Here is a 22537-nt window from a genome sequence, read left to right on the forward strand (position 1 = left end):
ATTAAATACAACAATTAGCCTATCTTCCAGAAGACTCCAAAGTAGCTTACTCCACCACAAAAAGGATCCACTAAAGATCCACACCCACTCGACCATACACGTGGCTAGTCCACTGTAGTGGTTCCCATGCCAACCTCTGAAACAAGCTAAAGATACCAATAAATATCTCGTTGCATTAAATATCCATCAAGGAAATGGATGGCTCAAATTGGTCATCGTCTCTCCTTCCTTAACTTCGCGCGGCCCACTCATTGCTCCCATTAATTCCTCCACGTCAGCCTCACGAAACCTTGTATACCCAGAAATGACGGAGACTTCGTCCCACCACTACTCCATTATATTATATACATATCTCGTCAACTCTCACATCAAACAATGGAAATATTTCCCAATTCCCCTTCTGCTTCCAACTCTTTAATTATTAGCCATCAGTCCTCTAATGTTATCTTCTTAGTAATAATAGTAAAAATATCCAACTACCGGTCGAGCCAAAAGGTTCAAGCCAACGCGGATACGATATTACGATCCATTTAAATATAACTTATTTATTAAGCTAATAATATGATTCATAGACGAGCTATTAGATCATAGAAACTATTTATATACCAAAAAAAAATCAGGGCAAAGGAGTTGTAATATCCCAATCCGAAAGCAACGGCGCCTCCAAGGCCACAAACCCTCCATCCCCATTCCCCATTCCCCATCACCCACGTGGCGACCTACTGTCCGTACATCTTATATCTTTCGCCCACGTCCTCCCACGTGGCGGTTGTCGGGGAAAATATCAACCGAATCGGGTGCGCGGTAGCGGATCAGAGCGGAGTCGTCTGCCGGAGAGTATCCGAACCTGTGAACCAGCTCGCGCCACGTCATCTGTGGAAATCACGTGGGAGGACGTGGCCGTCGCACCGTCCAGAAGAGGAGAGGTGGGTGCGCGGAGATATTTCTGGCCCCAAGCTGAAGGACGTTACTGTGCGGAGCGGAAGAAATATTGCCATATAACCCCCTGCGTTAGTAGAATTTACGTTTTGGATCCTATCTATTAGCTGTTTGTAAATTGTACTCCTTTATTTTACGTTGAAATAATAGAAATTGCCTGAACTTAGGGTGTCATTTGCGAGCGTCACAAGAAGAAAAGAAGCACAGCAGCGGCAAGAGCTTATCGGATTCCTTTCTCGAAGAGGGAAGGTATTGGATCGGGGAATGGGGGAAGGAGAAAAGGAGAGAGGAGAGGAAGAGGTGGTTGTAATGGAGGGGTTGGAGGAGGAGGAGACGGCGGCGGCGGCGGCGGCGGCGGCTGGAGAGGAGGGCGAAGGTGGGATGAGATGGGGGAAGTTTTTGCGGAGGATGCCGGTTAGGGTTTTGCTGGTCGAAGGAGACGACTCCACGCGGCAGATCATAGCGGCGCTCCTGAGGAAGTGTAGCTATATAGGTTTGTTTCTTCGTGATTGATGCTTATTTGCCTCGTAACTTGTAACTTTCTTTGTAGTTTAGACTTTTTCTGATCGATTCTGAGGAAGTTGCTGGGAATTTGTTCGAGTTAGTAGGTTTTGTTGTGCTTTGGTTTGTTTGATTGAAGACCGGAATAGCGAAGTGGGAGGAATTTGTTGACGGGATTTGGTTCCTTGCTTGGTATCCTTTAGTTGGCGATGCAGTTTCTTTTAAGGTTTACACCTCATTTGTATGTCATTCAACTTACTATTTGTTTGACATAGTACTTTTTTTGTAGCTCAATAATATTGAGGGAGATTTTCATAGATTGAGCTGAAACTGCTGAAGCTTTATTGCTTGTCCGTCTGTGATAAAGAAATGAAAAATGATGATGATAACTTTAGCACTCATTACTTGATGGCACGTAGACATGTAGTATTGCAGGCTGCTATTGATCGTTGGAGCTTACGTCACATTTGTTTGAATACAGATTTCAGAAGTTGATATTGGATTTTCTTTTTGTCTAGACGGATCAAAATTGCAATGAACTGTAATCATGATTTTATTAGAACAGAGTCAGTCCTTCCTTCGAGATAAAACTAGCGAGTGGCTTAAGATTTCTTTAACTCCAGTAGTGAGAACTGTGTTGCTGCAATTTTTGATGCATGATTCTAATGCTAAGAAATCTAAATGCTTAAGTCCTTTAAGAACATTATAGCTATAAATTGTACAGAATTATCATAGGTAAGGTTAGATTCCAAGTCATTGGAAGGCTGACGACTGGCATGAAGGTTAAGAGAACTGAGGGCTGGGAGGTAATGGCTCATTTGCATTGATTCTGTGCATTGAAGTCCTTGTGCATAGCGTTAGTTGATTTTTTAACAAGATTAACCCATCATCCAGTTCATAGTAAAGGTATATGAAATATTTGGAATATATTTTATTTGTGGTATTTGCTCCTACTATTTTCTTTGAAGAATCTCTTAAATTGGATTTACTGAATTAGTTAGTTACATGCTGATGACTATCAGTATATTTTGTTTTTTATGTTCAAGGAAGCAATTGAAAATGTCCCATTTCCATTTGGTAGAACTAGGTAGTGAAATCTGTGAGTTATATTATGCTTGATCAGAAGAAAAGGCATTTTCTGGAATGATCTTCAAGCTAATGTGGCCCCAGCTTGAGTGAGTTGAGGTTAGCTCGAGCTTGGCTTGTTTAACAGCGACATGTAGTTCAAACAATTTTAGAAAAAAAAGGAATTTGCCTTCTTAACTTGGTTCATCTTGAAATGTTTCCGATTATTGTGATTTGACAATTTGATGCTGTGACGTATGCATATATTAGCAGATCAATCAATCAACCTTTGCATGTTTTATTTGTGCATATTTGTTTGTCTTGTTTTCGCTAATTCTCTTTTTCATTCTAAATTTTCCTGTTACTCTGTCATTAGAACTCTATGTAGTATACACATACTGTAGATAACTTGATAAAATTTGGACATGACATTATTTCTTTGTTTTCTTCATTTGTGCAGTTGTTGTAGCCTCAGATGGTATAAAGGCATGGGAGACATTGAATGAGAAATCGTACAGCATAGACCTTGTTTTAACTGAAGTTGAGCTGCCCTTGATGTCTGGGTTTGGTCTACTTACAATGATAATGGCTCACGAGACCTGCAAGAACATTCCTGTAATAAGTATGATCCTAGTGTATCATTATTGTTCTCCTTATTTTATATAACCTTGGAAAATATCAGTATCAATCTTCTTCATCTGATTCATGCAGTGATGTCTTCGGATGATTCTATAAGCATGGTTTTCAAATGCATGCTGAAAGGTGCAGCAGACTTTCTTGTTAAGCCAATCCGGAGGAATGAGTTAAGGAACCTCTGGCAGCATGTCTGGAGAAGACAAATTGTATGTCACTTACATATTGGAATATATCTTTCGAGATAGTGTTGCACTTATTGTGGTTTTATTTTTTCTTGTCATTGTTAATTTGCTTGTGTTGTTTTACGTATCAGTCAATTGGTGGATCTAGTGATACGCATGGGAATCAAGATGAAGATCATACAAAATGTGAACTGAAAGCTCAATCAACAAAAGGAAAAGTTTCAAGAGAAAATGTAGCTTGTAAAACAAAAAGTAAGGAGCATAGTGAACAAGAGAGTGATGCTCAAGTAAGTATTTTTACCGAATACGAGCACAAGATATAGCTTTTCCTCTTCTATCTTATAAATTAAGCATGATATTAAAGTGATCGTTTTGTTTGTTGTTCTGGAATCTTATTTGCTCATCATGGTAATTCTATGACTTGTGTTAACAACAATTTGATGTATGACCGATCATCCATTTAAGTATAAGATTTGTTTTTCATATAGTTTTTCACTTGATCACCTGAGGGTTTATCTAAGGTTCCAAGTGAAGTTGTCTTTACTTTTATTTATTCTGCAGTCAGAAAATTGCCTGTATAAATTGATATTAATCCTTAAAATTGATATTGATCCTTAAAATTGATATGCATAACTGTTGTCTTTCTACGTGACAAATTCTTGAGTTGTGGTGCTTTTTTCCTACCTGCAACAGGACAGTAATTTGTAAAATTGCTGACTAGTTGTATTAGTGAAAATACTTTCGTGGAGTTTTGATTCGATCTCTCACATTTTGCTACTGCTTGACCAGAGCTCTTGTACAAGGTCAAACATGGAAGCTGAGAGTAAACATGTCCACATCATGGAGTGCGAACCGCAAACAGCTAGGCACAAACCTCATGTAGGTCATAAAGTGGCTCGGAATGCTAAAGATCTTACTAAATTAGATAGCTTGTTGTCAGTGCAACAGCCTAAACATCAAGGTGTTCATCTTTTCTTGACTTCTGATGAAACTCTTCTTGCTTACTCTTGTTCCATTTTATGTGTCCCAAATGAGCTGATCTCCGAAACATGCTTGTTCCGTAGCAATGTCCAGAAATGAGGACTTCATCCCGAGAGGATCACCGTATCATAATGATAGTATTGTGGAGAAGGCTTCTAAAGAAGTAGAAGATCTACTCCGGGGGATTGATAATCAACCGAAAAATATGGATACACCAAGAGAGGGAGATGCTCTTCATAATAGCTCTCAAGCGAACAACATCAAGTGCTTGTCAAGCCCCTTGGTTCATTTGGAGCTGTCATTGAGAAGATTTGAGTACAGTGGTTCAAGCAAGCAAGAGAATGATGAAAGGAATACACTGAATCATTCAAGTTCATCAGCCTTTTCAATGTGAGTATCTTGCTGGCCCAAATTTCTAATTGCCTGATTTACATAGAATGCCTAGTCCAACTGTTAAAACTAAAGGGTAGTTATGGACATTAAGTTATCTAAGCATAAGAAGCTTTAGATATTTCTAAAATGATTTTAGAAATTGTCTTTATACTCGTAATGCACTCAAAATTTATATCTTCCATATATCCAGGTCATGGTATAAAATATCATATATAGCTTAATGTTATTTGCACTGTAATTTTTTCTGATATTTCAGTTAAAGTTATCCTATTGCAACTCACTTTCATTCTCTGACAGGTACAATAACAGGATTTTTTTAGCTTCTAATGTTGCTAATGATGCTCCGAGTTGTAGTATTTCGACACCAAATATGAATCTGGAAGGTACAAATTCGACAAGTACTGGAGTCGTAGGTCAAGATGGAACGGCAGTTCGATGCACTCCTATTAGAGTTATACCCTTGCCTATTTCAATTGGAGGCATGCCTTGTGATAGTTTGGTTAAAGGGAAAGATCCTCTTATGCGGCCTCTATGTTGTCCGGGATCAGCTCGTTATCTCTGGAGTAGCACCCAATCCATGTTGCAAGAAGTAAAAATGCAGACAAATTCATCAGACCACTCTGACCCAGATAATGTTAACTCCAAGCAAGTTGCAGATAGATATGATCAAAGTGTGAGGAGCCCATCTCACCATTCAATAGATAAACAGGATGTAGGACAATTGACTGAACAGGAGCATGCTTCTGCTAAGGGTGAGAATGGAAGTAGTAGTTTATGTGATTGTGTTAGAATTTCTCTTGACGTCAATGCTCGTGGCAGTACTTTCAATGGAGCTAGGGGGCATAGCAATGCACCCAATACACTTAAGACCATCCCCAAAGATGCAAATAGTGAGAGCAATAGTCATGACGGGCCTCACCAGGCAGAGTTACATTGTTTAAGCCCCAGAGAAGTGGCCTTAAACAAGTTCAGGTTGAAAAGGAAGGATAGATGCTTTGAGAAGAAGGTACCATCTCATTACTACTGTGGTTTCAATTTAATTTCGGTTTCATGTTAATGTTTGTTGTTTTCTTGGTAAGCTTATAACTTTAACCTTTGTTAATATCACATTTATACTGAACCTCCCTTGACTCCTGAGGCAGTAAGTGACTTTGGATTTCAGTTTTAATGAGTAATAGTAGTAAAACAATTTAGTTTATACTGTGTTGTGATTCTTCTATTTACTATAAAACATTTCAGCTGTTACTAATTTGGAACTCCTCCACAGGTTCGGTATCAGAGGAGGAAAATACTGGCAGAGCAGCGACCGCGAGTCAAGGGCCAATTTGTTCGCCAAGAGCAGCTTGTGTCCCAAGGAATGGGAGTGGATTGCCATAGGAATGATCCAGTCAATAGATAATCGTCTCGTGTCCTTTAATTGAACCTCGTTATAGTCAAAAGAGTGTAGTTACACTAACCTTACAAGTTATATCATATATCGTTGTTTAGTCTGTTTGCATCATATATAGGTTGCTTACCTCTTGACTTCAGGTTCTGTAATGAGGCTTGTTATGATTTTGGCAAAGTTTGTACAATTGGGCTGAGGAGTGCTAAGAATATGTAGTGAGATGTAGTTGTTTGTGATCTTTCACCTTCATTTTTCTTATATTCGGCACCTTTCAGTGTGTTGTATATAACGTTAGCAGATTTTTTTTTGGTTCTTATTTTAAATGTTAGCAGTTGTTACTCAAGTAGTGATTCTCTTCTTTCATTTTTTTTCTTTCCTCTTTTTTAACGTTAGCAGCTGTTACAAAAGTAGCGATTCTCCTCTCCGTATATTTTGTATAATATTCCCAGTATATGTAATATTTTGTATTCTTTGTTATTCCCTTTCTATTCTTTCGCCTTTTCCGCTTGCCATACTGACGTAGGTTTCTCGCCTCCTTTATTTCTGAATAGATTTTATCACGTCACTGAAAGGCAATTAAGAAATACAATGTGTTTCTTAAATACATTTTATCTCACCGTGATTGAATTTAAATTTAAAAGATCAAAACCATGCGAGAAAATAAAATTTAAACCACATAGATTTAAAATCTACCCAATCTGATTCGATTATATATATATACATATATATATATATATATATATTAGTTTCATATCAATTTCAGTATTATCATAGTCGGACTAGAATTAGATTTTAAATGGATAGGTAATTGTACCCGGTGCCTCCAGCTAATAGGATAGTGCTCAAATGATTAAAAAATGCTCATATTAAATAAGTGTACATAAGTTTAAATTTTAATAGCACAAATTTAACTTGGACATCATTAGGGTTCTCACTTATCTAAAATAAAATATTCATATCCAGTCCATTTATTACTGTATTATGTCCAACTCGAAGCAAATTCGAATTTAATCCAATAATAGATTCTTATAAAATACAAGACATACAATAGTTTTATTCCAGAGTAATAAGACACGAATTTTTGCACTAAATTTATAATGGCTAAAACTTAGCACGCAACATTTTAATCATATCACTTAAAATAACACAAGCTAAACTATAAAGTAGGTCGGTGCTTATGTTCCAAGGGACTCGAGACTATTCACACTACATAGAAATCGTAACAACCCACCACCATCCTTTCCACGATGCCATCACGTATAATAAGACTCTAACTCCCCTCTCCTTTCCCTCACAAATCTCTCACAAACTCACTCCCCTCTCCCACTTCTCTCCCTCCTCCCACAAACTCATGGGTGATGCCAAGAAATCCACCAACCGCCACCACCACCCCATCCGCCTCTTCTCCGTCCTCCTCCTCCTCCTCCTCTTCCTCCTCGGCCTCATCTCCCTAATCCTCTACCTAATCTACCGCCCTTCCAAACCACTCATCTCCATCGCCTCCATCTCCATCTACTCCTTCTCCTCCTCCCCATCCACTCCCCCACCGAACCTCCTCTCCACTAGCATGCAGCTCACCATCCTCTTCCACAACCCCAACCGCCGCGCCAGCGTTCTCTACGACCGCCTGTCCGCATACGTCACCTACCACGACGAGCCCATCACTCCGCCCGTCGGGATCCCGCCGCTCTACCAGGAGCGAGCCAGCTCGGTCTCGGTGTCGCCGGTCCTCGGATCCGGGTTCGTGCCCGTGTCGCCCGGCGTCGTGCTCGCTCTGGAGACGGATCGGGCCTACGGCGTCGCGTCCATGCGGGTCGTCGTATTGGGTCGGGTCAAGTACAAGTCCGGCCCGTTTAGGAGCAGGTGGTATGGTTTGTACGTGACGTGTGACGCGCTGGTCGGAGTCAAGAAGGGCTTGGCGGGGCCCGCGCCGCTGCTCGGTGAGCCCCAGTGCAAGGTCAACGTGTGAGTCATTAGACCTACAAAATTAAGCTGTTTAATAACCATCAATAATGCATCATATCATATCTTATCCTATACCTAAATTGAGTAGCTCTTGGAATGGAAGTAAATTTTGATTTGTTTTGCTAGATAATAAGGAGATGAATCTCTGTTTGAGAGTATCCGTAAAAATGAAGAACGACTTTATCGTTTCTATTCGGATTTATTCCAAAGTAGATAATAAGAGACTTATATTGTAATATTATATACTCATTATTTGTCGGTTTTTAAAATTTTTGAGTTATTTGATTATTTAATATAGTATTAGTCGATGTATTAAAAATATAATATATATTGTTAGTCATTTTGATTATCTTAGACTTGCATGTACATCTAAAAGGATGTTCTTTGGATCGGATTCTCTAGCAAAGGTGCATTTTTATAATTTTAATCTCTTTAGTTTTAATTATTCTTTCCGGTGGAGAGTCATGATAAGGTCGACTGGCAGAGAACTTATGCCTCTCTTTTGTGCGGTTTTATGCTGGAAGTGGCCAACATGTAAATATTCCATGGGGTTTGCCCACTTTAATACTTTATTCCTTTTGGTACTTGGTGGGTTTTTCTGTTCCCTTTTTTCCCCGTAACAATGGTCGTTGAAGCTTTCCAGTACGAGATGCCAATAGCTCTGTAGTCTGTAGCCCAAACTTTTATTAATAAGAATTCTTTTCTTTACTTTTTAATTATATATAAAATTTTCACACTGATACGATAAAGTTTAGTTAGTTAAAAAAGGCTCATGAGTATACCTCGGTTAGAATCATAATAATATTTGTATTTAGTAGGACATTATTCATGTGTAGCTTCTCTAAAAATAACAAATTCTCAGAATTTGTGACTAAATTAATATTATTTAATTGCAATATATATATATATATTGCTAAAATATTAACATTATTTTTTTACCTTTGTAAAAGCATCTGGAACTATATTTTTTTTTAAAAAAAGATTATATTAAGAAGTTAACTGGGTATAAAATCTCCCGAGCAATCGGAGACTAAAATCTGAACAAGTTTAAAAAGAAATCCTCCATCCCAAGGACATTTAAAGCTCCCTTTTTTGCAAGCTAATCAGTAGCAAAATTAGCTTGATAAGGTGTATGAATAATTTTACAATTGTTAAAATTGCTAGTTAGGTTTTTGATATCATCTATTATAGAGGCAATAGACCATGGCGGCTAATGCCTATCTTTCAAAATGCTGACCAAGATAGTTGATTAAGACTCGAGCCATGCATTAAGGTAACCTTTCCTAATCGAGTAGAGTAAAGCTTCCTTTAGCACCATGGCTTCAGCGATAAGTGCCGACTTTTAGCGTCCACTTCTACAATCTGCAAGTAATGCTTTACTATCAGTCCGCCGAATAATAAGCCCCACTAGCTACTGATCTGTTATCAAAAAACCAATCAATGTTTACTTTGACACATCCATGAGGTGGGGGATCCCATTTAACAGATGTAGGGTTAGGGCTAGGTTTCATTTTTCTGATGTAAAGCTAAGCATGATAATCATTAGTAAGGGTTAGATTTCTAATCCGTTCCTTGTTAGTCTCTTCCCTTTTATTTGAGAAAGTGAATTTGTTTCGTAGCTTCCAAATCTGACATAATAGAACTGTACAACAGCCCTGAATCTAGGCTTTTTCAAGATTTGGTAACCCCGTCCCTAAGTGCACCCAAAAACTATTAGACCATCTTTCCTCTATCCCTATTTGATTGCCTAGATGAGCTTTCAAGCAGGCCCAGAGACTCGAGGCCACATGGCAGTCAAAGAAGAGATGGTCAATAGTTTCTATCACAATAGAGCACAGCGAACAACTAGCATCTAGGGTAAGCCTAATAGCGGACATGTAGGTTCTAGTAGGCAAGCAACCTCAATCCATTTTCTACAAAAAAAACTTTAATTTTAGGAGGAACCATAAGGGACCAATTTTGCTTCCAGCCATCCCAATGGTCAGAGATCTCATTGTCCGGCTTAAGAAATCGATAAGCCAACTTAGAAGAAATGCAACCAGTGGGATGAAGCTTCCTAGATCCACAAGTCGTCAAGGTTTTGAGTGGGGAGGTTGATACTAAGGATATAATCAATGTGTTACAGGCTAAACATGTCAACGACAGTGTTGTAATTCTAGTTGCCATTGTTAATAAGCTAAGAAACATAAGTGACCGAATGTCTATAATGCATATTGAAGTAAGTCGGCCAGCGCTCAATAGGTATAGGACCCAATCAGGGATCCTTCCAAATGTTGGTGGACTGATTATTGTTGAAAAACTTGATAAAGCCACCTTTCAGATCTTTTAAGGTAGAAATGATAAGATGCGCTCTATGTTTAGACTTTATATTAATTAATTAATTAATTAATAATATATATATATATAATTACATAATATGTCATTTTAATAATATTAATTTTTAATAAAAAAATATATTATTAGAAAACTCTTATCAACATCTTTATAATAAAACTAATATTCATCAGTTTTAGAAATAAGTTTAAATTACTACTTTTTTTAGTTAAATATATCGAAATTATTACACGAAATAAAAATAAAAAATTTAAAATAACTTAAAATTTTCAATATTAGATTTATTTTAAAATCTTAATGAGACATTTCCATATTTAATTTAACTAACTATATTATTTAATAAAATATACAGATGAAATTTAAAATTTTAGATTAAATTTTAATAGGGCAAAATTAGAATTTTTAAAAGTTAAATAGTATTAGAGCTGGGCTCTAAATTCTTGAATGGGGCTCTAAATTTGGAGCCCGATGGTTACAATTTTTAATTTTAATTTTATTCAACTAGAAACCTATTTGTATATAAGTTTATAACGATGAAATTTATTTCCCACTTAAGTTTACCTTTTCAAATATCAAAAACTAACATTTAGTTTGTTATCTTCATATTGAACTTTATGGATAAAATAACAACATGATTATATGAATTTTGTTTTGAGTTTCATTATTTTTGAAACGCGGAAATTCATTTCCAAATAAAAATTAATTAAAATTTCTTCAAATAAAATCAATTAAATTCTATTTAGAATTAGTTCCAATAATTCCTCTCGATCCCCGTAGATATTATCCTGTCACTTTAAACCCAAGCCTAATCCAAGGTTGCTCAATTCAAACTTGAATTTGGTGAAAGTTTGAGTTAAGTCTGATAATTGAATTAACTTTGATCAAATCAACCTTGCTGTGAATGAAGCTCAGGTCGGTGAGAGTAGATATGACCCTTATGAGGTTAGACATTAATTTAATACTGTTAAATTGTATATATGGCTTTTAGATTTAGAGTCAAAATTAGTGGGTTTATCTTGCGATCAAGCATAATGCAAAATTAATTTTGAAAAATAATCAAAATTAACGTTTTAAAAAAAGAATATTTTTTTAATTCTATTGTGTTTAGAGTGTCTATAAAGATTTTTTACGTCAATGCCTTTTTTATTTTAGATTTATACATTTAAAAAAAAAGAGATGATAAATAAATGTCAAAAGACTAATAGTTTGATGAAGAAAATATCGTCATCTATTTGAGAAGAAGAAAAAGTTATCATTTTAATTTTTGTTCTTCTACACTTTTTTCTTTTCAGAATAAGCCCTTAGTCCAAGTTCATTTCATAATCACCCATGCAAATGATCCATAAAGCAATCCATTCCTTATAAGATTTTTTCTGAATTGCAATAATGTTCCGTTATTAAAAAAACATTGTTTTCAAATGAGGACATTGTTTGCAATTTGAATACATAATTATCAGAAAAGGGCATCCATACAAAAAACATGCAATAGATTTTGAAGGATAATCACGCAAATACAAAAATTTGAAGAGTTTCTATGCAAGCCCAGCGCTGGTAGGAGTTCCACGTGGCGTATTAGAATTAAAAAATAATTAAAAAGAAAAAGAAAATCTGAGACCAATTTATGAGAACTACCACCGTTGTATTCCACCCTCGTATTTTCTCCATGGCCGTAGAATCCATCTCCAACCTCCTCTTCCTCCTCCTCTTGCTGTGATGCTTCCACCTCCTCGCTTCCCAACCCTCCTCCCATCTCCATCTCCATCTCCCGATCTCCTCTCCTTCTTTGCCTCGTTCTTCTCTTTCCTCCACTCCTCCTCCCCTCTTCGCCGCCGCCGCCGCCGCCTACTTCTCCTTAATCCCTCTCCGATGCCCAACTCTCCTCCTCCTCCTCATCCTCCGTCCCTCTCCTTCTCCTCCCCGGAATCCCTTGCCGCCTACCTCACCCCTCTCCTCCCTTCCTCCTCCCTCTCATCCTGGGGCGTCACCCCTGGCACCAAAACCCTAACCAACCTCTTCATCGAACTCGTCCACGGCGAGACCCTTCTCCTCCACCCGTCCCCGCCTCGCTCCCCCCATCCGATCCGCGCCGTCCACGTTGCCTCCGTCAACATCCGGAACCCTAACGGCGCCCTCCTCGTCGAATCCCACCAGCTCCTCTCCGACGGGTCGGTCCGGGAGCGGTGGAGGCCCTTGTCCGAGAAGATGCGGCCCGGGGAGTCGATCGAGGAGGCGGCGGTGCGCGCGGTGCGCGAGGAGATCGGGGAAGGGGTCGGGGTGAGGGTCTTGGAGGGGACGCATGAAGTCAGGGTGGAGGAGAGGGAGTCGGCGTCGTACCCGGGGTTGAAGGCGAGGTACGTGGTCCACTCCGTGGAGGCCAGGGTGGAGGGTCTGCCGGCGGAGGGAGAGTTCGAGACGGAGGAGAGCGGAGAGGGGGTCGAGGATGGGGAGACCAAGGCGGTGGCAGTTAGAAGGCATTATTGGAAGTGGGTTGATGGTGACTGCAGTGGCCGTTCTCGGTTGCCATGAGGTTGGATTCGTTGGCGCCACAGCCGGTGAGGTCTTGATCACAATCTTTCTAATTCTGGTGATCATATACAATTTCTTCTTCTTTTTTTCTTTCCAGTTTTGGTTCATATATACTGGTATTGGCTATTGAGTTTAAAGAAAGGTTTGATATAAGGGAATGTTCTATCTCTTAGTGATGGTTAGGTGGATTTCTAGCTATTTGTTATATATTAAATTTATTTTTTATTGGGGAATGTATTTTATGTGATTCTGTAATTGCTAAATACGATACCAAATAAAATGGGGGCATTTCTTTGGCAGTTGGCAGTTGTTTTGGTAGAGTTATCTTGATTTGAAACTCAACTATAGTAGCCTTTACTTTTGATCCTGAAATTTAATGAATTTACTGTCAGTAATTGTTTAGATTTGAGCAGAATAGGATGCATCGTGTTGAATGATAGTTTTTGTGTTCAGATTAAGCTAGTCCAACGTACTTTCCATATTATCTCTTGATGTTATGCTTTTCTACTATGAGCGTTCTGAGATATATAAATATATATTAACGAGGTACAACTGATATGTAGGAAAGATGAAAATGAATATTAGCAACTTAGATTCTCTCGGATTGATTTCTAACATTTTAAAACAGATCTTTTGTCCTCAAGTCTTGTTGTTAATAGTAGGCAACATGTAGGCGACATGTGAATATTTGGTAATTGTGAGATAATTATATAAAGGAAAGTCTTCTTATGATTTGGTGAGGTTTTAATGAGGTGTTCTCTTGCGGTGGAAACACCTGAGACTTGGAATCAAGCCGATTCTCCTAATTTAATAGGGTAGCAACCAGGATGGACGTGTGGATAATGTGTTTGTGAATTAGAAAAGGTATTTTAGGAGAAATAGTGGTGCAGAATTCTAGAGCAACAGTGAAGAAGAACAAGGGAATAAACTCCTGGAATCCACTAATAAAAAATAAAATTAAGCAATTTTAAGATATCAAAATATTAATTATTTATAAATCTCGTAAAGAACATCACAAGCCTTTATATAGGCGAAAATCCTAAATGATGAAAATACTAAAATACTTTAATCAAAAGACTAAAATCTCCTCACATCAAAGTCTTTCTAATGATCTATCACTTTGCCAGATTGTCACCGAATGGGCTGCCCTCTTGCTCCTGTGCGAGTACATATGTCTAAAGACATTATACACATCAACTCTCCAGGGGTGGGAGAAACTTAATTGAGTGGTGCTAAAAGTGGCTCTAGTAGAATTTCAAGATGTTCGAATTAATCTGCTGTAGCTTTTCTCGATTTATCCACGTGTTGTCAAAATCTGAGTAGTCTCTTCATCAAACTGGAAAATATGTCAACTCCTTAAGTATTAGATATTACTTGTTCATCCAAAATAACCTTTATCTTTTCTTTTTGTATGGATGGAAAAAGAAAAGTGGTAGGATAAAAAGCAAATATATCTGGAGGGGTGGAAATAGATGTATCATAATGACCATCTGGGATGGTCAAAGGATTTTATAAGCAACTAAATCTTCAAACATTAAAAGTGGAATTAATGCTTTAATAAGAGGGAATAAATAACATAAGTATTAAGTCCTACACATTTCAATATTTAAAAGTGTCCAATCATATGAGCTTTCAACTTCCTTTCAATTTTAGATGGATACCGCTGAGGTCTGACACGAACCATGGCATAATCTCTAATATGAAATTCCTTAGTACATCTATGTAAATTGGCTTATAACTTATATTGAAGATTACTAATTTCGGTTCGCTCGCTGATCTCTTGATGCAATGAATAAACATGATATGCAAATTCGTTTACAGACTCAAAAACTCTAAAATGAGGCGACATGAGAAGATTTAAAGGTTTACGAGCTTTTAAATCATAAATAACCTCAAATAGACTCTTGCTTATGACTTATTAATAAAATTATATGCAAACAATGCTATATGAAGAATGAAATCCTAATCCTTGTTATGATTACCCACGAGTTATCGTAAAATTTTTTCAAGGCTACGATTGACAACCTCTTTTTGACTATCAGTTTGATGATAAAACTGTCGAAAATTTCAATTTCATGCTCACCATGTGCCACATTCCAAAAGTAACCATAAATTGAACATTCTAATCTAACACGATAGTGTTAGGTAAACCATATAGTTTGATTAGATGGTTAAAATAAAGATTGACTTGATTTTAGGTAAGCCATTATTATCTATCATTTATTCAAGTTCTTTGATCGAGCGCACAACTTTGATCACCAGAATTCTCAGTGTTGCTCTCATTAGATGATGATCCACCTAGTTGAAACAAAACCCACTTGAGAGAAAAGAAAAGGATCACGAAAGAAATGTAAAGTTGAAGAAACAAATATCAGAGAAATCTAGAGAGAGGAGCTTAGGGTTTGAGCTCCATAGTGATTCATTGACTCCAAATCCCACTCGAGATAAGAAAAGATTTTTTATTTGCAAAACAAGGGTTGAGCTTCATGTTGACTCCAAACTTTACTCAAGATAATGACAAAGAGAATTATATCAGAGCGGTGGGCATTAGTGACGATGTGGAGGCTAGAACGATGGGCGGTGATGACTGTGACAATGTGGAGGCCAAAGCGACGATTTGAGAATGAGATGACTATTTGAGATTTGAAGGAGGAGAGAGGCAGGATAGCTAAATTGAACTAAAAGTGAGTCAACATTTAGGGTTGGAAGAAAGGTTGGCAGGTTGTCCTAACCCGACATGACTTGTATAATTACATGGATTAGTGGTACCGAACACGATCGTTTATTAATCAGGTTATGTAAGTTGATCGATTACTAAACCTAAACCTATTTAAAAGTCGAGTTATTCAGTTGGGTCAATTTTTGCCACGATGCAAGTCATTGGTCTCCTTCAAAAGGGTCAATGTACATCTGATGAATCCTATAGGATGGTCCTCATAAGCATGATACTCGTCATTATCTTGCAAGTCATTAGGGTTAGGTTTGTAGACTCGTCCATTTACGTCGCCGCCTTCTTTGATCGTGTTCTCCTGTTCCCTGAGGTATAAGGTTTTGCTCCCCATGGCCCACTTGCTTACATTTGTGGCATCAATAAGATCATTGGCAAGCATAGCAACATTCAAGGTTCCTTTTCTTTTTTCTTGGCTAAGTTAGCATATTATCTTAATTATTTTTAGGAAGTATTATTCTCATTTGGGTTCTTATTCCATTCGGGGCAAGAATAAAAGGTGATTCTACTAGCAAGTTGTCTTAGTAGTTATTCTCTATGACCATTGCATAATTTAGTGCAAATGTGTAGGCCTGGTCTAATGTGTAAGTTTTCCGAACTCTTGCCTAATGTTTTTATGGAGACCATGTTTGAAACGGCTCATGGTTATCCAATTATATTCTAAAATGTTTCATTTTAACATATATTTCTTTAGTTGGGAGACATAATCACTCATAGACTTCACTCTTTATCTAAAATTGTTTCATTGATTCAGCAAATCATTGTGGTAGGAGTGAGGTAGATATTTTCCTTTTTAACTTTTCTTTAGTCTATACACAATTAGTTATTAATGGATGATTCCTCTGAGTTAAGATTTGCTTACATGCTCAATTAATTTTATTTGGGTAAAACCTAACCTTTTGATCCTTAGATAAATTATATTACCAAAAGAAATAGTCCGTTTCACGAATTCAACCGGTGAATACCAATCAAATTTGGGAGCATTCACCTTAACATATTTCATCATTTGATATCCAGAGCTTCTATGTTCTCTAATGCTACGGCATTTCTAAACTCTTTGTTTATGTTCTGATTCAAAATGCCATTTTAAATAATTGTCATTGTGTGAACCTTTCAAGGATTCTTTTTTGTCGAGAGTGGTCACAAACTTGGCGAGGAATCTTTATGTCAAGGGTGACATACCAAGCTCCCATGTTGGAAGCTTCAACGTCACTTCCGTTTTCTTGTCACTCACAACCAGTTTTGAGAACCTCAAGACATGCATTGAAACTATCAAATTTTATGGTGATGCTAGTTCCATACTTTTCAAATGGTTTTTTAATGATTTTCCAAATGTTATCCTTGCATGGATTGCATAACAAATTGGGATTGTGAATTGGATATTCCAACAGAAATGGCAGCAACAGCGATTCGGCGGCAACAGTTTTGTGAGGTAGTGGTGGCAGCAACAAGGAGGAAGAAGCAATGGTGGCAATAATTAGGCGGTCTCCTACAAGTGGTCGACAAAGGTAAAGGCTAGTAAAGTGGTGAGCTGTTGATTGGAGTGGAGGAAGTCAATGCAAGATGGTTGGCAGATCGAGGTAAAGAGTCTAGGAGTTAGTGGTATAGCACTAGAGGTGGAGGAGGCTGTCAATGATTTTGGATGGTGTTGCTATCAGATGCGAGGCTAAAGGAGAGATGATGGTGATAGGGTGGTGTTGATGGCGGGAGCGGCAACACACTTGCGGTGGAAGAAATGGTGGTGACAATAGGGCGAGGAAGCAACAATGACACTGACAATTGGAGATTGAGGTGCGGTAAGGTGATGCTGAGGCTAGACTAGCTCGGGTGGAGAGGTCGACAGATTGAGCAGTGGAAGTTGGTTGGCGATGAGGCAACGCAACGATGGTACGGTGGAGAAGATGACTATGGCAATGGTTGAAGCAAAGTTGTGATGCCAAGAAGCTTAGGAGAATACGAAGTAGAGCATGACTGAGGTGATCTCTGGCAGTCGAGCAAGCTGTAATATCTGAAGTGCTTTCAGTGACAATAGCAACTAATGTGTTGGGGAAACTCATGTTGATCACTCCAATCGAGAGATGGCTTGAGGCTAAGGTTTAGAGATGCATGGGGAAAGGATATGGAGTTGGTCACATGATAGAGAAGGTGAAATTAATGAGTTGTGTGGTTTGGCTTAGATTGGGTGGTTGGGCCAAGTGGTTTTAAGAGTGGAAAGGGTTGGTTTGATTTGGATTGTGTTTAGGTGGAATTTGGTTGGGTCTAAGCAAGACACATAGGAAATAATTGGAAGATGAGGGAAGTTTTTGTGGGTTTGGTAGGGAGGCAATGTGAAATATGGTGGATTTGTATAGTTATGATAAATTAGGATATAATCAAGGTTCTCATTTTCGGTTGATCCCGATCTTGGTTGGCTAGTTTTGGCTAGGGTATCGGCTGTTTTGACTGATATCTGATTTGTTTTCGATGGGATCGACCGATTCGCCCTTTACTTGCCTCTCTCTCTCTTTTTCTCTTCTTTCTCACCTCTTCCATTAGCGACCGAGTACATCTCCGGCGATATTTTCGAAGGTAGATGAGCTTCGTACTTACATTGAGACATTTAAATAGTATTGAGATAAATTTGGTTGTACACTGATATATGATAGGTGTACACAAAATATAAAATATAAAATTATTTTCTTAGTGTACTTGGGCATGGAGACAATATATTTGAAGTATGTGGATGCTGATGCTCATTTAAAAAATCCAGATATATTTGTCAATTAATGGATTATGTGATATGAGAAGCAGATAAAAAAGAATAGTTCAAGTGGTTACTTATAATAAGGTCATTTATAAAGCTGTTGAAAATTTACTTATGATAAAAAATCTCATTTATATTGGATGCCATGTGCTGCACATTATATTGATTAAATGTCAGAAGACATTGCAAAAAATTCTGAATTTGATATGGTTATATATGAAGGTCAGAGGTTGTCAATTCTTATATATAACTATGGTTGGATTCTTAATTACTTAGGCAGATGATTGGTGATAGGGAGATCATCAGACTTGGCATCACTAGATTTGCTACTCAATTTTAGCCTTTGAGAGCATCATGGCTATAAGATAATATTATGTGGATGTTTACATCACATTAGTGGTTTATAAAAATTAAGAATATGAAACCTAAAAATAAAATTTTAGGTAAAACTTTAAAAAGCATTAACTCTCCAATTGAATGGTGGTTTATTGATGGATGGGAGGAGACAACAAATTTGACACTATTACAAAGAAAATTATAAATCAAACTATGTCTTAATCATAGTGTGAAAGAAATTGGATTACTTTTTTCTTAATCCACATCAAAATACGCAACCGATTGATGATAGAAAGATTGGAGAAGTTAGTTTTATATTATTTATCATATGAGATTGAGGGAGAAAAATTTAAGAAAGAAAATGTACAACTGATTGATTTAAATAATATTTTTTTATGAATAAGATCCCTTCACTTTATGGATTAAAAAAATATATGGCAGATTATTAGATAATAGATATAACTTATGGTTAGATGACATATTGAGAGACTACAATGAAGGCAGGGGTTGGTACGAGTCGTTTGATAGCGAGAGATAATATACCTACTAGTACCATAATCTTAATGATACATCTGGTGCATATACATATCCTGAGGAAAGTCAAGGAGACATAAGGATCGAAGACAGAGAAATTGAGGATGTATATACATATCCGTGATATAATCATGGGAATGTTGCTTCATATAATTATGATGGTCATTATCCTCAGTATTCCCAATATTTTCAGATACAAGATCCATATACTGGTTATTATCTTTCTCAGACACAAGTCACATGATAAAATTCATACAATATGACTAGTATAATGGAATTATTTTTTGGAGCATCTAGTCTTAGGTATCATTATTTACAAATTTATTGTGATTGTAATGATGAAGACCATAAAAATTTACCAAAGTCAGCTCGAGATTCATCAAAGTTTTAAATTTGGAGTAAATTAATATATTTTTTAAGTATTTAGGCTTCATGTTGACTAAATTTTTTTTTGTTATTTTTTTTGTCATTTTTCTAAATTTTTAGAAAATTTTCTAGATTTTTAAATAATATTTAAAATTTTATGTAATTAAAAAATAGTCCGATTCGATATGAGTGGCCAATATGTTCTATTTTTTCAGATGACCGATACCGATCTCAATCTTGATATTGGAAACTTTGGATTTAATAAGAGGATTAAGAAAAGGATATGAAGCTAGAGGTTGCTGGAATTGATTAGTAAAAAGAAAGGCTAAATTTGTTGAAATATCATAAAGAAAACAAATCTATAAATTTGAATTTTAAAATTCTGAAATTTTGAGATATAATTCATTTTTTTTTTTAAACATATGCTCTTTTTTTTTTTTGCTCAAATACATTTTCTTTTTTTTTCTTCTTTGTTTTAACTTATGGCGACTATGGTGATGAAAATAGTTAAAGAGGGCTTGGTTGCCAACATCTACTGTCAGGTTTTGCGATAATGACAGGTTCTTCTTGTTTCTCGATGATGATGATCTCCGCAGGCGATTCAAAACTAGTTGTGTGATGGAGTTTGAGATGTTTCAGTGTTCGCAGCGCAAGCGGGCGAGTGAAAAAGAAATGAGAAGCTGCATGGAACCTAGGAGGTGGACATCCATATACTAGATCTTCGAGGAAGCAGTGATGGATGACAACCTCATGAGCTTTGGCTTTGATACTAAAATTCATGTAGAACAAAAGTATTGACGAAGAACGAATAACAAACCCACGAAATTCATCAATGCGTGTTGGAATCTAAGGATGGACGAACTGTATACCTCCTAGCGGCGATTCGCTCGTCGTCGAGCTTCCGTTGTTGCTGACTAGGTTTGTTGTGGTCTGTCTTGTTTGCAGCACCTTCATCTTGAATTGCTTATTTGCTTCGTCCAAATGCACTATCTAGTCTTTGTTGAACATGTTATTAACTGGTGATTTACAAATAAAACCAATTTAGTGTTTACTTCAATTTATTTATTTATTTAATTTTGAAAGTTTTTATAGAACATAATGTAAGCTAAGTATATCCGTTTTGATTGGAAGCCTTATTAGCAATAGATGTCATGAATCTACAACCCTCCTGTCAAGGAAGTAGGCAGGTTAATTTCTTCTCCAAGTTATTACAGTACCAGTATTCAAATTCATTAGCAGAACACCTTGTTGAATTGATGGATTTGGAAGCCAATCAGCTGATCTTTCTCGTCATGTCCTTAACATGATCTTTAGATCAACTTCAAAATGTCTCCCCCTTTTATGTTATTTCTCTCCCAATGAGGGTTTACATTTACTAAAATAATTTTTTACAGCGGCTTGTTAGCAGTATCCAAAGATGAAGAATTGGAACAATGTAGAAGAACCAATATAGGGTGTTAGAAGGCTAGATCTTGGAACTTAATATCTAGTAAAGACTGTAGTTGAAATATATTGCTTGCAATAATTGAAAATTATATGGAGAGGTCCTATAATCATGTTCTAGATGACTAGAAGTGTAGCGGCAAGTTGGTAGGCTGTTGACTTTTCATGAGGTCCTAACAATGAGGTTCTGGAAATTCTATGATGCAAGAGCATAAATTCTGAGACATTTCAATTAGAGAGTTGATAGTCAGTCTTTGGTTTCCTTTATCGAGTTTAGTATAGTGAGGATTAATTTTATTTGGGTTAACTTTATTCTTGTCATTTATTTGACGTACTTTTACTGTTTTTGCAACTTCTATATTTGGATATTTTATAGGCTCAACTTGGCGCTTGTGGATCGATATGACAATATTTGGTAAGTTTATAGGTACATGTATGGATAACGTCTCTTTTAACCTAATCCAACTAAAATTTAAGTATTATTGCTTTTTTATCTTCCCTTATTACAGAGCAAGATTAATGTCTTTTGTAACGATGGTTGTGGTTTAATAGTTTTGTGTCACAGAAATAAAGGAAAGATGTTTTCTTCCTCTTTATTCGCGTAAAAGATTGATCAATTTAATGCTAACCCTTTCTGATTCTGAAAAGTCAAGAGTGAGTTGGTAGTTATCCCTTTCATTTAATCTGTCATCTTCTTTCCTCTCTACATTTCCTTTTCCTTGCTTTTTCTTATTTGATTCTTTACTGTTGAGCCAAAATATTCTTTTTTGGCTTTTGGTATTGTTGCAGTTTCGTACCATCAAACTGTAGCAGTAATACCTTGAGGCTACTGTAGCAATGTACCATCGCTCCTGTATCGACTGTGCGAAACTCTTCTTCCTTTTAGATTTATCCCATGTTCCTTTCTCATTTTTTTTTATATTTATCCATTTGCTGGTTTTACTAATGAAATCCATATATTTTCTCATCTTGGGTATTTTTCCTAGAATCCCTCTCTTTTCCTATACACATCTTACAGCATTTCAGCATCAAAGCTATCTGTAGCAATGTACCGCCGGTACTGTACCGACTGTATGAAAACATTTTCTAATCAGATTTCCGATTTGATAGCTTTCCCCTTGTGTTGCTATTTTATTTATTTATTTATACTGTTTTTGCTATAAAATTCCATCTCTTTTCCGATGTTGGATATTTTTCGGTTTTTCCTATAATCCATCTTTCTCTGTATCTATAGGACTTTATATGTTAAAGCAAGGGCGTGCCAGGGAGCCGTGTCTACCCTAAAAATTTGTATGTTTGATAAGTTATTCTGTTGATTCTGAACCCATTGCTACAATTACCAAGTGTATTATTATCTACCTCTGATTTGTGGAATTTACAATGGTACACTTGGTACAAATTGTGTTATACACAAAGTTCACCATTAGGTTTAAATTACATATGACCAAGGGCCGATCAGTTATGACTTATTAAAGTTA

At 36.9% G+C, this 22537-nt stretch overlaps 3 protein-coding genes across 16 annotated transcripts; all 3 read left to right on the plus strand.

The window, feature by feature from the left end:
• Window positions 1-377: 377 nt before the first annotated feature.
• Window positions 378-6427, plus strand: LOC140800979 (two-component response regulator-like PRR95). 4 transcript variants are annotated; one of them, XM_073155939.1, is made up of 9 exons: window positions 378-1010; window positions 1107-1432; window positions 2966-3127; window positions 3217-3347; window positions 3455-3610; window positions 4113-4284; window positions 4388-4694; window positions 4995-5703; window positions 5965-6427. In XM_073155939.1, exons 2-9 carry the CDS (start codon window positions 1204-1206, stop codon window positions 6094-6096), a joined length of 1998 nt encoding a protein of 665 aa, XP_073012040.1. In that variant the 5' UTR covers window positions 378-1010; window positions 1107-1203; the 3' UTR covers window positions 6097-6427. The 4 variants fall into 4 exon arrangements, 3 of the variants coding, with proteins under 3 accessions (XP_073012040.1, XP_073012042.1, XP_073012041.1); XR_012111344.1 differs by lacking the exon at window positions 378-1010 and having other exon boundaries at window positions 1026-1432; window positions 4995-5449; window positions 5517-5703; XM_073155941.1 differs by lacking the exon at window positions 378-1010 and having other exon boundaries at window positions 1272-1432; window positions 2966-3120.
• An 870-nt stretch (window positions 6428-7297) lies between these two features.
• On the plus strand, window positions 7298-8318 carry LOC140801022 (NDR1/HIN1-like protein 1). Its single transcript, XM_073156001.1, has one exon. The coding sequence runs from the start codon at window positions 7436-7438 to the stop codon at window positions 8051-8053; it is 618 nt and encodes a 205-aa protein (XP_073012102.1). The 5' UTR covers window positions 7298-7435; the 3' UTR covers window positions 8054-8318.
• A 3612-nt stretch (window positions 8319-11930) lies between these two features.
• LOC140801494 (uncharacterized) lies at window positions 11931-22493 on the plus strand. 11 transcript variants are annotated; one of them, XR_012111462.1, is made up of 3 exons: window positions 11931-12935; window positions 21436-21474; window positions 22294-22493. XR_012111462.1 is itself a non-coding variant. In XM_073156660.1 (2 exons), exon 1 carries the CDS (start codon window positions 12097-12099, stop codon window positions 12907-12909), a length of 813 nt encoding a protein of 270 aa, XP_073012761.1. In that variant the 5' UTR covers window positions 11931-12096; the 3' UTR covers window positions 12910-12940; window positions 22294-22493. The 11 variants fall into 11 exon arrangements, 7 of the variants coding, with proteins under 7 accessions (XP_073012761.1, XP_073012757.1, XP_073012755.1 ...); XR_012111460.1 differs by lacking the exons at window positions 21436-21474; window positions 22294-22493 and adding exons at window positions 16756-16921; window positions 17029-20673; XR_012111463.1 differs by lacking the exon at window positions 21436-21474 and having other exon boundaries at window positions 11931-12967.
• The last annotated feature ends 44 nt before the right edge of the window (window positions 22494-22537 follow it).

This window comes from Typha latifolia, chromosome 14 (genome assembly GCF_019914945.1).
Source record: "Typha latifolia isolate L0001 chromosome 14, TyphaL0001v2, whole genome shotgun sequence".
Lineage (NCBI taxonomy): Eukaryota > Viridiplantae > Streptophyta > Magnoliopsida > Poales > Typhaceae > Typha > Typha latifolia.

Coding starts and splice junctions, on each gene's coding strand:
- LOC140800979 (XM_073155939.1), top strand. CDS start 1,204: ATGGGGGAAGGAGAAAAGGAGAGAGGAGAGGAAGAGGTGGTTGTAATG. Junction 4,285..4,387: donor GCAACAGCCTAAACATCAAG/GTGTTCATCTTT, acceptor CTTGTTCCGTAG/CAATGTCCAGAAATGAGGAC. Junction 5,704..5,964: donor ATAGATGCTTTGAGAAGAAG/GTACCATCTCAT, acceptor ACTCCTCCACAG/GTTCGGTATCAGAGGAGGAA.
- LOC140801022 (XM_073156001.1), top strand. CDS start 7,436: ATGGGTGATGCCAAGAAATCCACCAACCGCCACCACCACCCCATCCGC.
- LOC140801494 (XM_073156660.1), top strand. CDS start 12,097: ATGCTTCCACCTCCTCGCTTCCCAACCCTCCTCCCATCTCCATCTCCA.